The following is a 19765-nucleotide window of genomic DNA, read 5'->3' on the forward strand; positions in this document are numbered from 1 at the left end:
CATGTTCTGGGGAAGGTAGCAGCCAAAGCTGGTGGGTATTAGATGTGTAAGCAGAGTTACAGTGGGCCTCTTCTATGGGTGGGAGAGAAAAATCTTGCTCCTAAAATCCTCAAAGCTAAGAATGATCTCTGACAGACTTTATGGGGGTGTGGTGGGGATCTGGGCTTGGCTGAGTGTGTAACTATTTATTCATTGTTTTCTTCCTTCAGCGGGTGGAATAAAAGGAGATTCAGAGACATGCAAGAGAACGGGGGAAACCGGCATTGGCTAGAAAAAGAAATCTCCTTCCTTATTGGGTTCTCCGGTCTGTGAGTCTCCACCATGGGCAAGGCCACCTGGCACACAGCTGGGAGAGCCTGGAATCTGTGAGGCTCTCCCTATACGTTAGAGTTGGCACCTTGGGAAGGTGAACCAGGGCCGTAGAGAAACCTGAGTGGACACATTCCATGTGTGGGCAGCTACTGAGCAGGGTGTTAGGCATGCCTAGCATTCGGAATTTGGCAGCATGATAGGATCTTGCCAGCTTTCTATAGCAACCATGGAATTACAGCTAACACTCAATTTTATGTTAATTAACTCAATCAGTGTAACTCAAATGCCAGGTGTGTTTGCAGAGTATTGTGTGTAGGAGGCACATTATCTGGCTTAGGGTTTTAGATCTTCCTTAGTAGGAGCCAAAATAAACAAATTTGCTCATGAAACTCTTCATTTTGTGCCAGGCATGGGGGTGATGGCTAGATTTCAGGTGCTGGACCCAGAATGAATCATTTCTGTTTGCTCTACAATGGGCATTGAGTAGGCACCCTTGACAATCCTAATTGGAGTGATGATGGGCAGTAGTCCAGTCTGTTGAGGACACAGTAATCCAGATGGCATTTTTATTAGGAGAATCCTGTCAGAGTGTGTGAATATGGGGCCCCCACAAGGCATTCACAGTTCTGGTAATACCTTTGAACTTGGTTGAAAGTGACACTGCCACACCATTGCTGGACAGATGGTATTATGGGCTGAATTGTGTTTCTACACAATTCCTATGTTGAAGTCCAGTTCCCAATACCTCAAAATGACTATTTGGAGATAGGACCTTTAATGAGTTAAAGTTAAAATAAGGCTATTAGGGTGGGCCTTAACACACTATGATGGGTGATGTTCTTATAAAAAGACTAGAGGCCCATTACATATATTTGTGTAAGAATAGGCCTTCCTTCCCCTGGCTTCACTCCCAGCAGCCCCCGGAGCCGGCAAGTCCTTGCTTCTGACCAGAGCACCGCTCCTGTAGCTCCCTCCACTGCCCCCCAAGTCCCTCATGGCAGGTGGCCCGCCCCTCCCGGCCGCTCTGCGCCTGCATATGCAAATTAACCCACCATGTTTGTTGGGTTAATTTGCATACTCACTGATTGGCTGTGGGTGTTGTGGAGGTACAGTCAATTTACATGTTTGTCTATTATTAGGTAAGATTAGGACATAGAGACACAGAGGGAAGATCATGTGAAGACACAGGGAAGAAAACGGCCATCCACAAGCGCAGGAGAGAGGCCTCAGAAGACACCAATCCCGCTGACACCTTGATCTCAGACTTCCAGCCTCCAGAATGGTGAGAAAATAAACCTGTTGTTTAAGCCACCCACTCCGTGGAACTTTGTTATGGCAGCCGTAATGAACTACTAGAGATGGTATAATCAGCAAGGAAGGCAATGAAGATGGGGTCCTGTAAGTTTTCCTGAAGTCATGGGGTCATATAAGGGTGTTAAGGGTTGGAGTTACTGAAATTGGTATCTTGGCCCAATACAAAATCTAAGATAATGACTGTGTTTGCTTATTGTTAGTTTTTAGAGAGGGGGAGGGGGGAGAGAGGGGCAGATCTGCCAGGAGAGTTAGGGAGAAAGGGCCCCAGCCCCAAGCACCCTGGTGGCCTCCAGTAGCAGGTGGGCCACACTCTAGTGACTATACCTGTGCACGCCACAGAGAGGCTCATTTCAGCTCCTGTTTAATTATAGCCAGATATTAAACATTTATAAATTTTTATACAACAAATCAAGTACATGCAAAGTTACAAATATAGAAAATATAAAGTACATGCATATTTCAAAGACCACTTTGGATCCTTATACAAAATTATTCAGTGCACATGGTAAGCCTAAGGACCACGCAAAAGGGTTTCCCACATATTTAGTACCTTACAAAACAGGTAATGCATTAGATACTTCAGATGTTAACTGCTCTAACCAAAATTTCTCATATGCAATATATATGCACATATATATATTACATAGAATACCCGCATAGTAAGCCAATAACATTGCAGAATAGTAATATAGATCTGCTAGGCGACAATATTGAATGATCCAGGGAATAATTTTACCTTACTTAAATAACAGGAACAGAATTTCTTTCTCCACTCAGAATAGATATTTCTGTCATCTCCAACCTAAGATTTCTTTCTTTGTGGATTGATTTCTTATTTTTCAACTCAAAAGCCAATTACAGAGATGAAGGATTCAATCTAATTCTGGTTTTTGACAACTATGAGACAGCAATGAAGAAATGCAAGCATTTCTTTGTACACTAATCATTTTCTTCATTACATCATCTTCTGTGATAATGGTGTTTTTACAGCTATAGTTGCCTCTATATTAATATCTCCTGGCTTCACCCAATGTCAAAATCATTCCTATTTTCAGATAAATGAACAAAGGAGATTTGTTCTTACTTAGTGTCCAGAAGGTAATCTAATTCTTAATTGCCTTAATTTTCTAGTTGATGTTGCTAATGGAAAGGAATGCCACATGTAGGTACCCTCCAAAGGCACCACTCCCAAATGTTGTATTTTTTAGTCCCAGAAGCCTTTCGTATCATGTTAGTTATGATCATTTCCTAGGAAATGTCCTCTGTCCAGAGATCTAATGTTGCATGAATATTTACTCTTGATGCAATAGCTGCTGTGTAGCCTATATTGTGAAATGCAAAAGAATGTCACAGTTCTCTGCAGACACAGGGCTGAGCCTGGGCCCAAGAGCTAAGTATTTCTAGTCCTGTTTTTTCAATGAGTATCCTTCCAAATTTGGCAGAAATACTATTTAAACAGGCAAATGCAGTCAGGTTTGCTTAAAAAGAATGAGAAAATGTGTCCAAACTGCTACAGAAAACACTGGTAACTAAGACAGGGCATTAGTGTGCTGAGCTATAGTGGGGCAAGGAGCCGGAGGAATCTAGGCAAAAGTATTTGAGGACTGTTTTAAGAATATGTTAGCCTCAGTGTTGCACTAGGCAAAAAATAAGCCTAGATCATGGAATGATTATTTGCTGTCATACTTTCACCAGCCTGGCACTTGCACTAGCCCATGAAGGACTCAATCAAAAGGGGCTTGAATACATAGCGTGCCAGGCCTGCTCTACATTTCCCTGTGCCATCAATGCCAAGGGTATTAGACTACGGGTGACAAAGGTAGAAGCAAGAACGTGACACCACCACTAAAGGGCTGCAGGTAGATACCCCTCCCCCCGAAACAAAAAGCTGCCCTCATCCCACTATTAGGAAAATGAGGAAAGAGATGAGGAGGATCACAGGAGGGGAGGAGAAGAGGATCACGCTCGCCCCTCTTTGGTAAGCAGCCTGGTACTCCTTCTGGTACTGGGTGGTGCACATCTCCTCCACCACACGCTCCATAATCTTGACGTCTGTCTCGGTGAAGTTGTCCCCCTTGGTGGTGGTGGTGACCGTGTGCTGCTTGACCGTGATGTTGACGCAGTCACGCACAAAGTTGTTCTGGTTGTTGTACTCATCCACAGGCTTGTAGTACACACGTTCAGGGAAACGGTTCATGTTTTCACGATAGTAACGGTCCTCATACTCATTGCCAAAATGCATGGCCGGCCTGCTCATGGCACTTCCCAGCATGTAGCCACCCAGGCCCCCCACCACTGCCCCGGCCGCGGCAGCTCCTGCCATATGCTTCATGTTGGTTTTAGGCTTATTTGGCTTGTTCCACTGATTGTGGCTGCCACCACCATGTGGCTGTCCCCAGCCTCCTCCACCACCATGTGGCTGTCCCCAGCCTCCTCCACCACCATGGGGCTGACCCCAGCCTCCACCGCCCTGGGGCTGACCCCAGCCGCCACCGCCCTGGGGTGGGTATCGGTTGCCTCCGGGACTTCCCTGCCCTGGGTATCGGCTCCCCCCGGTGTTGCCTCCAGGCTTCGGTCGCTTCTTGCAGAGGCCCACGTCACTCCATGTGGCCACAAAGAGAACCAGGATCCAGCCGCCTACGAGGCTTTTCACCATGATGACTTATCTGCAAAATGAAGAGGGTGTCAGAGTATTAGGTCTGTTGAAAGCACTAACATTTGCTGCCTAACAAATGACTGCCCAGCGGTGACATCAGCACCTCCGGCACATGCTCTTCACTCTCTGTACTCCTTCAGAGCACCTCTGACAAAAGTAACTGTCAAGTAAAGGGTTAACACAACACTTTCTCCTTCCAGGGACGATTCTGACCTTAAGATCATTTCGGCTGTTTCCGGGAAATGTGATAAAGGTGGAGTGTCAGCAACATTGCTTATGAAAAAAATAACCTCTGATTTAGAAATGCAACCGGACTGGGAAAACCTCTGAACACCTGGTGGGGTTGCCATCCGTTTGGGCTTTCGAGCAGTGAGCCTTGCACCTAGCACATCCTTGTGGGGACCCTGGAAGCTGTGCCCATTGGGCTGTTATAAGGGACATTGGCTCCTGTGGGGCCTGGGGCTTCCACGCCAAGGAGACCCTGCTATCCACCAATATGGGTCCATGCCCTTAAACCTGAGCAGTCACTGTGGGGTCTGGAGGTGGAGGCAAGTCCCGGGCTGCTGGGTGGACCACTGTACAACCCTGGTGCGGCCCCTACAGAAGTCCTGTGAGTCCAATGTCTCGTTAGGAAGCCCCCAGGGGGGTGCTGCTGTAGTGAAACGCAGTTGATTTCTGCCTTTTCTCCCCTGTAGGAATGTAAGCAGGAAAGAAGTCTCTTGTTTGCTGCTATTTCCTCCGGGGCCAGGGCAGTGCCTGGCACAGAGCAGGCACACAATAGATACTTGTTAAGTACAGGAATTAATATCCCCTGAACATATAAATGCCAACAAGAATTTCCTTAAAGGAAAACTTTTTATTTTTTGAAACAGGAAACAAGCCCACTTGTAAATTCATCTTTCTCTCTATATATGGACAGATAGATGGAGCTGCTTAAAGTGGGGTAAAGACGGCTGTGCTCACAAGATCTGCAATCACTCACTGGCTGAATAAGTTTAGTTCAGCAGGTAATGGTTTATGAGTGACCTATTTTCTTCTAATTTTTGGTACAAGAGAAACATGTCTTATATAAAAGGGCTTAAGAAAAAACAAATAACCCAAATATCCTGGGTGATAATTTATGCCCCTTTGAAGAATGTATAGTTATCCAATTAAAAAAATCTCCTTTCAGACAAAAGATCTCATTTATCCTGGGTGCTCAGGTCCAAGGGCAGAGCTCTAAAGCACACAGTAGAATGATTATTAAGCAATTTCTACTGTACCCCACGTCAAACCATATGCTCTTTAATATCATTAGGTGCCATAAAACCAAAAGTGGCATATGCTGTAATGCTGCTGTTACTCTTCTCTCCAGCACTGTTTATCTTCAAATAAAAGTGGCATCAAGGACTAGAAAATGATTTTTCATAACCTTCAGAGAAGAAGGATGAAACAAATAAATGAATTAACATCCTGTTTATGTTTTTACTATCATTGAAATATCTTGGAGGTCAAAAGTAAACAAAAGTATGTTTGGAAAGTTATGAGCCAAGTTAAACTGCTTAGATCATGGCAATGTAGGATTTTTGGAGGCTCTTGGGTAAGGATTTGAGGGGAAGGATTCTGGCACAGGATCTGCTCTCCACTTGCTCATGCACCCAGCTCCAGGCCTCCATGCTGTCTGTCCTTCTGCACAAATACCTCGGGGAACTAAACTAGGGAATTATCACCCTCAGTCAATAATGCCCAACAAACAGGAGTTTTGTGTCAATGTCAACAACTATTTCATTCATTCCCATGAGCCAAACTCAGACAACACCCTAGAGCTATTCTTGAATTTTCTCTTTCTCAGAGCACACACTGACTCTATCAGCAAATCTTATTAGTCTATCTTGAAAACAAATCCTAATTCCTGAAACCTGTCACACTTTCCAACACTACCATCCTAGTTGAAGTCTTTTCCATCTCTTCTGGCCGGAGTCTTTACAGCCTCCAACCAGCTCCCCACTTCTGCCCAGGTCCCCATTGAGTGTTCTCCACTCAGTGGCCTGAGAGAGCCTTTTCATACTCAGGTCACACCAGGCTACTCCTCAGTACTCAGGATAAAACCCAAATCCTGACCATGCCAGGCAGGCCCCACACAACCTTTCCACTTTCTCACACCTGGCAATACTTTCCTATCTCGGGACGTTTGTACCTGCTGCTCCCAGGGCCTGGTAGCTTCTTCCTCCAGTTCCTCTTATGGCTCTGGTGTGCTCTGACGGCACCTCAACAGGGTGTCCACGCCACCCTACATAAGTCAGCACCCCGTCATATCCCTCACTCTGCTTCACTTTTTTCCAGGGCAGCAATGCTACTTAACATCTATTATTTACTGTTTGCTTATTGTTCATCTTCTCCAGGACAGGAGTTTTGTTTTGTGCACAGCAATATCCCTAGTGCCTAGATGTCGTGTCTAACTCATAGACATACAAAATAAATGCTGAATGAATGAATGAGTGTGAAAACATCTATGATAGAGCATACAAGATAAGCTAAAAATTAAATTGCTACCTACAGTGAACCATATTTATGAATTTACAAAACATATTCTTTTCTGCAATGGCCAACTGTCTACCATCTTCAACTCAGTTAAATGAACATTTAGTTCATGTACCAGCCACCATGGAAGACTGGCTGGGTGGAGATGTCACTTGAAATGATTGAGGTGGGAGGCAGAGGAGACTGCAAGGGGAGTAACACAGTCTGGTGTTGATCATGCCTTGTTCAAGGTTGTAAGAGTTGCGGCTCTGTAAGCTCAACTACACAGATAAGCAGGTGATGACATCACATAGTAAAGGAGGCACAAAGAGGGACTTGGTCCTTAGGGAGCCAGACACAGGAGGTGGATGGGGCCACAAAGCATTCAGAGTGCAGACAGGTGGTGAGAGAGAAGACTGGCAGGTCTGGAGATGACAGGGTTTTATGGAAGTGAAGCTTCAACGTGCAGTGGAGAGGCAGGCAGAGGTCAGGTAACAGAGGGCCTCCTAGGCCAGGTGAGCAGCATCCTGACTTGCCTGGGAGAGTTTACACCTGTTGTTCCTGCACTAATATTAATAGTGCCCCTTTCATTCTCAAGAGTGTCCCAGTTCAGATGCTAGGTTATACAGTCAGCCCAATTACAAGGCATGTCAAGTAGTCGGGACTTGATCCTGAAGGCAATGGGGAACCACTGAAGAGTTTGGGGTTTTCTTTTAGAAAGAACATTGTGGAGAATAAAATGGGGATTGTGTGTGTGTGCGCGCGCACGCACACAGAAACTAGTTAGAAGGGTACTGCAATGACTCAATGACTGAGGTAGAAGAAGATGATGGCCTTGGCCAGGGAGTGTAGGGTAATGGATGGTTTTACTTAGACGGAAGCTTTTGGAGAGCTTGGTGTTGGATGTGGAAGGTGAGAGAGACTGGAAGAATTGAGGTTTCTGGATTGGGCAGCTATGTGGACAGAATGCAGAAGGCAGAGCAGCTCTGGAGGGAGATTACTGAAGGGCTTGGCTTTGGCAATGCTGTCATCAAGCTACATGGGACAAGAGATATCAGTTTGGTGAGTCTAGAGTAGAAGAGTGACCATGGACTGGAGATAAAGGCAATAGGGAACCAGAGACATGGCATGTGTTGCTGATTAGTACTTTAAAATTGAATGCTGAATAAAGTTGGGTAGAATATAATATTCAGTATGTTATTATGTTCACATTATTGAATCATTCATCCTATATAATAAAAGCCTAATATGCTAAGTGTCTGGTGGTCCGTTCAACCAATCAAAGTGTAATATGCTAATGATATGCTAAGACCTCTCAACTGCTTGCTAAGATGTGCACTGACCACCAAGGGGCAGATAGTTGACCGGTCAACAGGTTGCTATGACGTGCACTAACCACTAGGGGGTAGACAGTTGACTGGTCAACCAATCGCTATGATGTGCACTGACCACCAGGGGGCAGATACTCTGACTGCTCGGTTAGCTTGCTGCTGGGGTCTGCCTAATTGGGACTGAGTGAAATGGGACGGACACACCCTGGAGCCCTCCCACGGTCCCTCCCTGGCTGACCAACCTCACATGTCCCTCTCCAGCCCTGATTGTGCACTGATGAGGTCCCTCAACCTGGCCTGCACCCTCTCGCAATCCAGGACCCCTCAGGGGATATCAGAGAGCCGGTTTCAGCCCGATCCTGCAAGCCAGGCCGAGGGACCCCACTGGTGCACAAATTCGTGCACTGGGCCTCTAATAGAATATATTAAGACTAGATCATTTTAAAACCAGTTGAGAACAAAAGTAACATTTAATTATGAAAAGCATTAAAAATAACTACAATGTGAAGTAGAGAATTATTTCTAAGGACAAAAGGGACTCAAAATTTACTTAAACCTTGAAAAAAATCTCTATTTGTGCTAAAATAAGAAAGATCTTATAGTATTTAACCCAAACCTCTTATTCTACAAATTAGACCACCAAGATACAGAAAGGTCAAGAGTTGGCTAGTGAACTTACTGGGAATGAAGACTAGGTTTCTGAATCCCTGGCTGTACTATGACACTAATCATCTAAGATACTCTCTGTGAAGGGTCAGGTTGTGGCCTAATCCTCTGGTACATTTAAGACATTAAGTATTTGATAAAAGTCAATACCTATTTATCACTAAGAAAATTCCTACTCAGCAGAGTAGGAATAGGAGGGAACTCCCCTAACTTGATAAAGGTTATTTAACAAAAACAGCAAACATAATGGATAACCTCTGAGTATATTCACTTTAAATCGGAAACAAGACAAGGATGTCCATTATCTTAGGACACATGCAAAGACAAAGAAGTAACCAGTGTTAAGAAATGCAAAACAAACAAATAAACAAAAAAAAAACCCAAAAAACTCCAGCTGTCATTATTTGCAATTAATGTAATCATATACATAGAAAATCCACCAGATTCAACAGAGGTAACGAGACCCACACAAGATCTCAGCAAGGTTATGGGATACAAGATTGCATATAAAAATCAACAGAATTTCTCTACACCAGCAATAGTTGACTAGAAAAAAAATTTAGGAAGTAAGACATTCACAATAGCAACCCAAACTGTAAAGTATCTAGATACTGACTTAATAAGAGAAAATAAGACTAGGAAAAAAAATTTTAAACTCTAATAAAGAACAGAGAAGATAATCTATAAGAATGGAAAGGTTTTTCCATAGTCTTGATCAAGATAACTTAGTATTAAAAAGATGTCAATTATCCCTAGATGAACCTATAATTTCAATAAAATGTCAATAAAAATTCCAATTGGATTTTTCTGAGGAGCTCAGTAAATTTACACGTGGGAAGAAATGCCCATAAATGTCAAACTCAACCTTAAAATAAAGAGGAAAGAGAAAGGAATGTGCCATATCAGACATTAAATTATACTAAGGCCTAGTAAATAAAGACCATATGGTAAAAGTCAAAGAACAGACCAACAGAACAAAAAAAGCAGACTAGCAGAAGTTTAGAGATTAAACCCAAGTATGTATACTTTAGTGGGGACTTAATATATAATAAATGAACACTATAAATCAATGGAGAAAGGAAAGTTTGTTTAGTAGATGCTTCCAGGGAACGAGGGAAAATTTAAACAGGATCCCTACCACTACATGTAAAAGTGGACTCTAGGTGGATTGCAGACCTGCCTGTGGAAAGTAAAAGTATGTTAGAAGAAGAAAATACAGGAGAATGTCTTTGTGACCTAGGGGAGTAGGGGAAGGACTTTTTAAACAAAAAGCACAAACAGTGAGGCAAATAATTTAAGAGTTTTATTACATAAAAATTAAGTCTTGTTCAGTGCTATGAAGAACACAATGGACAAAGTTAACAGAGAGAATACACAATGTTAAAAAATGTAGTATTTAAAACCAACAGAGAATTTATTTCTAGAACCAATAAGGAATTCATACAAAGTAAGGGACAGAAATTCCAATAGAAAAATGGCCAAGAGATATAAAATGATAATTTACAGAAGATGGAAAACTGAAGAGTATAACAAGATGTTAAAAAAAATTAAGAATCAGATAAAATTAGACAAAAAATAATAATACATCAGCCAAAAGAAAAAAGAAAAAAAGAAAGAGAGGGCAGGCATGTGAGAATAAAGGAACCCACATGACTATCAAAGGAGTATGTGTGGCCCGGCCAGTGTGGCTCAGTGGTTGAGATTCAACCTATGAATCAGGAGGTCACGGTTTGATTCCTGGTCAGGGTACATGCCCAGGTTGTGGGCTCGATCCCCAGTGAGGGGTGTGCAGGAGGCAGCCTATATTAATGATTCTCATCATTGATGTTTCTCTCTCTCTCTTTTTGACTTCCTCTGTAAAATCAATCCTACCTAATAAAAGAGTAATATGCAAATTGCCCATAACTCTGCTACCTCCACAAGCCATGCCCACCAGCCATGCCCACCAGCCAATCAGGAGCAAATATACAAATAAACTCAACCAAGATGGCTACAGCCACAGAGAGCAGGAGGGAGGCTTGGGTTTCCCCGGTAACAAAGGAAGCCAAGCTTTCCGCCTGCAGGCCTAAGCCTCCACTCAAGGCTACAAAGTTTCAATTATAGAAGGTAAACAAATCCAAATAGAAATGGCGGCAGCTATGGAGCTGGAAAGAACAGGAGGCAAGGGTTGCCCCCAGCAATGGAGGAAGCTAAGCTTTCTGCACACCCTGGCCGGCCCAGGCCTCTGCTTAAGGCTACAAAGTTTCAATTATACAAACTCCAACAGAAATGGCTGCCGGCCACGGCCATGGAGCAAGCAGGAAGCTTGGCTCTGCTCCAAGCTACAAAGTTTCAATTGTAGAAGATACATAAATCCCAGATAACAGGGCCTCTGCTTGGGCCGCCAGGGGGCATGGCCAGCCTGCAAACCACCACAGGCCCTTCACCCAGGCCGCCCCACACCCCAAGGAACCCCCACCCTGATTCGGGATACCTTTCAGGGCAAACCAGCTGGCCCTCACCCATGCACCAGGCCTCTATCCTATCTAATAAAAGAGTAATATGCAGATTGACCATCACTCCAACACACAAGATGGCTGCCCCCATGTGGTCAAAGATCCTGCCCCCATGTGGACACAAGATGGCCAGCAGGGGACGGCACTTGGGAGGGACCAGGCTTGCAAGGGGAGGGCAGTTAGGGGTGACCAGGCCAGCAGAGGAGGGAAGTTGGGGGTGACCGGGCCTGCAGGGAAGGGCAGTTGGGTGGGACCCAGGTCTGCAGGGGAGAGCAGTTGGGGAGGACCAGGCCTGCAGGGGAGGGCAGTTAGGGGTGACCAAGCCTAAAGGGGAGGACAGTTAGGGGCAACCACGCTGGCAGGGGAGCAGTTAGACATCAATCAGGCTGGCAGGGGAGTGGTTAGGGGGTGATCAGGCTGTCAGGCAGAAGCGGTTAGGGGCAATCAGGAAGGCAGGCAGCTGAGCAGTTGGGAGCCAGCAGTCCTGGATTGTGAGAGGGATGTCCGACTGCCCGTTTAGGCCCGATCCTGGTGGGATCGGGCCTAAACGGGCAGTCGGACATCCCTCGAGGGGTCCCAGATTGGAGAGGGTGCAGGCTGGCCTGAGGGACAGCCCCCCCCCCCACCCCTCCGTGCATGAATTTCGTGCACTGGGCCTCTAGTACAAATATATTTTAAAATGATGGATTGCCTTTCTATTAAAAAATAAGTTACAAATATCGACTATAGAATTAACTCATTCAATAAGTATTTATGGAATAACTAGTATGTGCCAGTTTTAAAAGAAATAGAAAACTTGAATTGATCAATAATCATAGAAAAAATGGAGAAAAAATGTCAAAAATTAAATATGATTACTTAATGATTCTTTCAATAAATATGTCTTATAAGGATATTCTAAAGTACTAGCATTGTGCGAGGAGCTGAGGACAGAATGGTGCATAAGATATTTAGCTTAGTGGGTTCAAGTACCAAAAAGGAGGTGTATCTGGAGCTGATGGGACTGGAGTGGGTGAGAGCCAGCTCACCAAGATCTCATACGCCATAGAAAAAATTTCCATTTCATTTTGAATGCAGTGGGGAACCATTGAAGGGCCTTAGAAGAGTAACATAATAGGGCTGTTTTATAAAAGATTACCCTGATTGTTGTGTAAAAAAATTTAGGGGGCAAGCAAGGAAATAGTGAGACCAGCTAGGAAACAATTAAAGGAAGATGGCAGTGTGGCCTGGGATGGTAACCATGTTGCTGAGGAGCTACAAGTAAATGAGACACATTTTGAACCAGTTAAGACTTGTTGATAGAGTGGATGAAGGAGTGAGAGTTAACTAGGTTTGTGCTTTTGTGTCCAGGCCCATGGTGGCAATGAATTAGGGGAAACTGGTGGAGGGCCATGTTTGGGAGAGAAAACCAATAATTTTAGTTGGGACACATTAATTCTGCTCCATCTACGAGACACTCAAGTGGAAGTATGAATTGGGGCAATTGTTAAAAGAATCTGGAACTTAGTAGAGATAAGCATTTGGGCATCTTCACCTGAGAAGCAGTGTTAATAGAAAACATGAATTGATCAATAATGAAGCCAAAGGGATAAAGGTCAAGATTCAAACCCCAGTATTTCGAGTGGATCTTGCTCTCAGTAACCCAGCCTCCCGCAATATGGGTGACAAATCCTAAAAGAAAATACCACCAAACTGATTTCAACATTTTAGTAAAAGAAGAATACACTGTGACCAATAAGGTTTATTTAAGGAATACAAGGATGGTTCAAAACCAGGAAATCTATTACTAGGTTAAGAGAAAAACAAAAGATTCTCTGCAAATTGTTGAAAAGTTTTCAATTAAAATCAACATTCATTCCTGATTTTTAAAGTTGAAGTTGTTAAAATAGTTTCTACAGAACTAGAAGGTAGTACCTTTCCATCATCAAGAATCACTATAACGACATACAGCCTATCTTAATTAAAAAGGAAAAGCATTCTCATTAATGTAGTGAACAAGATAAAAATGCAAGCAATCACTGTTGTTATAGAAGTTTTAACCAGGCATGATTTTCTACCTGGAAAATCAACCCAAAACATCTCATAATACACAAGTGAGCCTATTAGGGTGGCAGTTTTTGAAATCAATATATAACAAAAGAGTCCCCAAATTAATTGGAATTAAGTTAGAAGATTTAGCATGGAAAAAACAATCCACCCATAATGGCAATATATATATATATATATATATATGTGAATTAATCTAATAAATAGTACTTTTATGAGGAATGTGATAAAATTTTAATTAAAGACATAAAGGAAGACTAGAAAAAAAGAGAAAGACATGAAGTCTTTGGTTAGGAAAAGCAATACTGAAAGATACCACTTCATTTCAAAATAATCCAGAAAGAAAAAAAAAAAAATCCAGAAAGTTAACATAGTTTTAGTCAGAATTCAAAGGATATTTCAAAGAACATGAGGAAATGATAAATAAGATCACAAGGCACATGAGCAGAATGGCAGAGCAATGGAACTACAGAAGGTCAAAAAAAAAAAAAAAAAAGATCCATAGATTACCCCAATCATCCTATTCCCATGTGTACAAGGAGTCAGAGCCGTGGGAACTTGCCCAACGGTTGTATGCCAGGGGCCAAATTTCTGATACTCACAACGTGTTACAACTTGAAACTTAGTTAAATTGGGAAGTGGCACCAAACAGCACCCCCATCACTCCCCACCGCCCTGAGGAAATTTCCTGAGCTAAGTAGAACTCATTTGTCATACAGTAGTCCCTCCTTATCTGTGGGGAATACATTCTAAGATTCCTAGTGGATGCCTGAAACCATGGATCGTACTGAAACTTATATATACTATTTTTTTTCTATATAGTATACTTATCTATGGTAAGTTTGATTTATAAAATAGGCACACTAAGAGACCAATAACAGCTGATAATAAAATAGAACAATTATAACAATACTAGTAGCCCATTTGCAGGAAGAATCCTGCAAGCGGCCGCTGCAGCCATGTGCACTGCCGCTGCTGCCGCCTTTGCAGCCGCTGTGCCTGCACCCACGTGCCGCTGCCGCCCGCCCCGCCCCCGCTCCGCTCCGCCCCTCCGGAGTTTTCCCTCTGGCAGCCTCCTTGCTTTCCGCTTTTCCTCCCTCTTCCTTCTAAGTTGTCTTCAGTCTTCACTCCTCCCTCCCTCAGCGTATGCAAATTAACCGCCATCTTTGTTGGGCAATTTGCATACTTGCCCTGATTGGCTGGTGGGCATGGCTTTGGCTGGTGGGCGTGGCTTGGGCGTAGCGAAGATGTGGTCAATTTGCATATTACTATTTTATTAGGTAGGATACTGTAATAGAAGTTATATAAATGTGGTCTCTCTCTTCTCTCAAAATATCATCCTTGCCCTAGCTGGTTTGACTCAGTGGTTACAGCATCAGCCAGAGGACTGAAGGGTCCAGGGCTTGATTCCAGTCAAGGGCATGTACCTTGGGTGCAGACTCCATCCCCAGTGCTGGTCAGGGTACGTGTTTCTCTCACACTGATGTTTTTCTCTCTCTGTCTCTCCCCCTCACTTCTACTCTCTCTAAAAATCAATGGAAAAAAAAAATCCTCGGGTGAGGATTAACAACAACAAAAAAATATATATTTCACCCTTCATGACGTGAGATGATACAATGCCTATGTGACAAGATGAAGTGAGGTACTCAGACCTGTGTTCCATTTAAAACTCACGACTTGCTTATTTCTGGGATTTTTCCATGTAATATTTTCAAACTGAGGTTTACCATGGGTAACTCAAACTGCAGAAGGCAAAACCATGGATAAAAAGGGACTACTGTATTTTAATTTTTTTGAGGTCATTGCCCTTTACAGAATCTGATGCAAGCTATACCAAATTTTGCAAATTATTTTGGGCTTTTCACTACTCTGAAGCCCAATTCTGGATTGAACAGGGCAAAGGACCCCAACCTGATCTATCTCAGAATTACTTCAAGAGCTTTTAAAAAGCAACATTGCTAGAGCCTATCCCAGGCCAGCAGCCAGGGAGTTTCTAGCGATGGGATTTGGGACTTTATAAAAAAAAACTTCCCTGGGAATTGCACTCCTAGCCAGGCTTCGTAGCTAGGTCCTCAGAAGCCCAACACTTATTATAATGCGTTTCATAAAAGGGCACACCTCCCTTGATGTGATCACACAATACAATGACAGTAGTAAGTAGAAAACCAGAAGTAAAAAGATGAACAAATTGAGAAAAAAATTCTCCCACTGTAGGAACTGCTGCACACACTATTTACTCAAGGATGACTTTATAATGCTGTAGCCATCACCTCATTAGATATAGGCATGCTCTGAATGTTTAATACGTGGCAGTTCACAGCTGATATAGTTATCTTGGAAGAGGAAATAAGATCCGAAAAGGGAGAACGGGATGGGTAAATTAAAACTACAGCTTAGCAAAACTTTCCCCTCAAAACTTTTCATCAGTTGGTTGATAGTCACCTTCAGAGTTAATTTGGTGCAGAAATGTTTATGTTATTGTTTTATTTTTATATTTTCAGTTTTTTAAAGTTTATCTTTATTGTTCAAAGTATTACAGATGTCCCTCTTCTCCCCCGCTGCCTCCCATTGACCCTCTCCCCGCCCCCCCCCCCCCCAGGCCTTCACAGCACTATAATTTTTTGGAGAAAATTCCATACTGTTTTCCATTGGCTGCACCAATCTGCATTCCCATTATCTACTTTCATCTATTTCTTTAGCCCCAGGAAAGTTACTTTTGTGGCCCTCTTTCTAATGACTTGACAATTTCTTCAAAATAAGTTTTCTGACTTGTAACCAGAAGATTATCAATTCAGTGCTTTTATTATTACTTTTAAATGGTTGCTGCCTTATATAATTCAGCATGATTCTAGAGAAAACTGTGGCCTTTTCTCTGCAAAATCAAGCTGATTTTATAAGAAAGGATGATGTAATAGGTGTGAGGTACACATACAGGTCTCCAGAGCAGGAGCTTGTGATCACAGCCTTTCTAGACCCTATTTTCCGAGACAATTGGGGACTTTCAACCATCACAAGACCAAAGACATTCCACAGGGTACGTACATCTGTTGTGGCTCAGCTAAGTTGGATCTGTGCCTCCAGGAAGACAATGCTTCTTCGGCTTGGCTGAGATTGTTCAGTTTTCAAATATACTCAGGAGACCTTAAAAACAAAAAGAAAAAAACTGGAATTGGTAAATAAATCTAAAATATGATCCCTTAAAAGAAAAGCTTAATATATAAATTTCCAAATCACCAATAAATCTACACTGAGTGGCCAGATTATTATGATCTCTGAACGCATAAAAATCTGGCCACTCAGTGTGTGTGTGTGTGTGTGTGTGTGTGTGTGTATTAGAAGCCTGGTGCATGAATTCATGCATGGGTGGGGGTCCGGCCAGCCTGGCCAGGGGGAGGGGACATGGGCGGTTGGCTGGCCTGACTGCTAGTCGAAATCCTGGTGAAGGGGACAATTTGCATATTAGCCTTTAATTATATAGGATATACACTGAGTGGCCAGATTATTATGCGTTCAGAGATCATAATAATCTGGCCACTCAGTGTATTCCAGAAAAGAAAGGGAAAATATCTGATAAGAGAAATGAGGTCAGCTAAAAAAGTAAACATGACACTGAGCTCGTTCTTTCACACGTAAAAAGCAGAGTCTATTTCACTGAAAAAATTATTTAGAAAAGCAATACATCAACAAAATTAAATCACCTATAATTACTAAATCGTTCTTGTTTTCGCTTTTCCTTTCAGATTTTGCACATAGGCATTCATTATGAGTAACCTGAACTTGGACCTGTCAGTTTCTTCCCATGTACCATGGGCTCTAAATTACGACTTTCGATAATTGCATAAGTTCCTTTCCGTTAATATGCCATGATTTCTTAGCTACTGCTCTGCTGTTACACATTTCGATTGTTTCCCATTTGGTTCTAATTTTGTATCATTCTGCCCCAAATATATGCTTGTTATTTTCTTTTCTTGTTTGGCTTTCCATTGCCAAGTACATTCCCAGGAATGGGAGTTCTGGGTCATAGCTTTTAACTTCTTAATGGATGACCTGATTACTTTACAAAAAGTTTAACATACTGATTCACAATGTCCCCAGTGGGCTGTGAGTAAGAAAATAAATCTATATATACCATTGGGTCTACTTTACATAGATGGTTAATCGTTAACAGACTCTGGAAGTAGGTATCCTTTCCTCTATTTTATGAACAGACAAAAAAAGGATTAGGGAATTAGGTAACTGGCCCAGTCATGAAGGTAGTTGCAGAGCTATCTTTCTAACCTCAGAGCCCTCCCCCTCCCCAGATAACTGGAATATGCAAATTTCAGGGGTTGCTGTTAACATGTAAAATGAAAATCCAGACTTGCTTTACTTTGTGTTTAATTCTGTAAGGGATTCATCGTCTCACCATTTATCTGTTAAAATCTTGACATTTTCCTTTCACGAGGATGAAAAACTTGTGTCAGGTACAAATAATACACAAATCACATCCTAGCTCTGCTTTCTGTCACTTTCCAGTTAGTTCTTGTTTTATTACAAGAGCCCCTCAGTGTTTGTGTAGGTAAAAATGTTCCTTTTCACTGTTTTTATCCCCCTTCAAATTGGAGCGAGTCGTCAATTTTTCCAGAAGTCTGACACTTTAATTCAATTTTCTGTTCCTACATTTTCTGATAATTTGGTTTGTAAAAATCGTTAATCCTACGCTACCTGGAGTTTTTTTTTTTTTTTTTTTTTTGCAAGGAAAGGGCAACATCTCAAACGCTCAGCTTGGGAGAACTGCGTATTACACCTTGGTGCTCTGAGTACAGGGAGGGTAAAAGCATGATCAGGGGGTGAAACTGCATTCTGCTGTGTCTGAACCTGGAGATGAGGAAATGAAACACAGAAAGCAGCGGCTTTGAGATGGTTAGGGTGGATGTGATGGCGGTGGGCTTACGATGTCAAAAAAATCTGCTATAGCTTCCACAAAGAGTAAATGGAAAAAAACAACACAAAAGGGGCAGTGATGCCAGATTTCTCCCCATTATCTAATACACAAACGTGAAGGCACCTCCCGCACAGATGGAGGAGGATGGCTCCGCGAGGGGCGCCGCCGGGCCCGACCCCCCCCCTCCCTCCTTCCCTCCCTCGGAGCCCCTCCAAAGGTTGCGTCCCCTCCTTCCAGAGGAGCAGGAAAGAAAGAGAAAAGCGAAGGCTGCGGGTGTGCCGCGCTAGGGGCGCCGGAGACCCTCTGTCCCCGAGGGCCGCCCCGAGCCCCCGCCCCTCCGGGGCCCGAGGCGGTGTCGGCGGCCAGAGCCCTAACCGCAGCCGGCTCCCCAGGGACCGCCCTGGCCGGGTGGATGGCGGGCCCCGCCGCCTCGCGGGAGGAGCTCGGCGGCGGCTGGGGTTCCCCAGGAGCCCCCGCCCCGGCCCAGGCGGCAGGCGGGCCCCTCCCCCACGCTGCGCACCCCTGGACATCTGGGAGGGCGGCGCCTGGCCCAGGGGCGCCCCACTCCGCGCCCGGCCTCTGCCCGCCGCCAGCTCGGAAGGGCGGTCGGGTGGCGCGGAGCCCGGAGCCCCGAGGACCCCAGCGCCTCTCCGGGTTCTCCTCGCCCAGGGTCCCGGGAGCCTCGGGCTCCCCGGCCACGTTAGCGCGCGGTGATTGCCCCCACTTTCCCGGGCCCGCAGCCCCTCGAGTCCCGCGACTCGCCATCCCGCTCCCGCCGTGGACACGCGTGTGTGTGGGGGAATGGGGGGGGGGAATGGGGGGGGGTAGCGGTCAGACACCTCGGTACCACCTACATCCCCGCTGGGTATCTGGCTAGCGCGCCCCCCACCCCACCCCACCCCGAAGCAAAGGGGCTGTCCTAACCAGAAAGCCACAACCAGCTGCGTCATCGACCACCACCGCGCCGCCGGCAGGCCCCCCACCCTCCCCGCCGTCAGGGTCGGCCTCGGGGGCCGGGTCCTCACTCCCGGATCCGCCGCGCGCCCGCGCACCCCGTTCTCCGGCCCCCGGCCCCCGGCCCCGCGCTGGGAGCCCCCAGGATGACAGAGCTGTTTACCTGCCTCGGAGGGAGAAGCCGCTCGCTGCGCCGCGGCTGTCAGCGACTGGCGCGGGGCGGGGGCGCGCGGGCCGAGGCGGCCGCGCCGGGGGCGGGGGCGGGCGGCGGCGGGCCAATCGCCGCGCGGCTCGCTCGCACGCGGGCGCAGCCGGGGGCCGGCCGCCGGGCTACCGACGAGGTGTTGTTCTGCCGCGCGGGGCCGGGGGATCTGAGTCACCGGGAGAAAACGGGTTGAGATTCGTTTAAACACTTCTGTCAGCTGACCCCTCTCCCGGTGTCATCCCTGCCCGACGTTGCTCATTGACTATGAAAGTCACATTTAAAGGGGAATTCGGCCCAAAGCTCCAACTCCCCCGTTACATAATGGAATACTCGAGAAAAATGGAACGTTGGGGGAACGAGAAA

The 19765-nt window shown here is 44.8% G+C and overlaps 1 protein-coding gene across 2 annotated transcripts; it reads right to left on the reverse strand.

The window, feature by feature from the left end:
* Window positions 1–1970: 1970 nt before the first annotated feature.
* Window positions 1971–19447, reverse strand: PRNP (prion protein (Kanno blood group)). 2 transcript variants are annotated; one of them, XM_079785307.1, is made up of 3 exons: window positions 19361–19447; window positions 16362–16460; window positions 1971–4292 (listed from the first exon to the last, which is right to left on the reverse strand). In XM_079785307.1, exon 3 carries the CDS (start codon window positions 4280–4282, stop codon window positions 3521–3523), a length of 762 nt encoding a protein of 253 aa, XP_079641433.1. In that variant the 5' UTR covers window positions 4283–4292; window positions 16362–16460; window positions 19361–19447; the 3' UTR covers window positions 1971–3520. The 2 variants fall into 2 exon arrangements, with proteins under 2 accessions (XP_079641433.1, XP_079641434.1); XM_079785308.1 differs by having other exon boundaries at window positions 19365–19403.
* Window positions 19448–19765: the final 318 nt, after the last annotated feature.

Source organism: Cnephaeus nilssonii (assembly GCF_951640355.1).
Source record: "Cnephaeus nilssonii genome assembly, chromosome: 11".
Lineage (NCBI taxonomy): Eukaryota > Metazoa > Chordata > Mammalia > Chiroptera > Vespertilionidae > Cnephaeus > Cnephaeus nilssonii.

Coding starts and splice junctions, on each gene's coding strand:
- PRNP (XM_079785307.1), bottom strand. CDS start 4,282: ATGGTGAAAAGCCTCGTAGGCGGCTGGATCCTGGTTCTCTTTGTGGCC.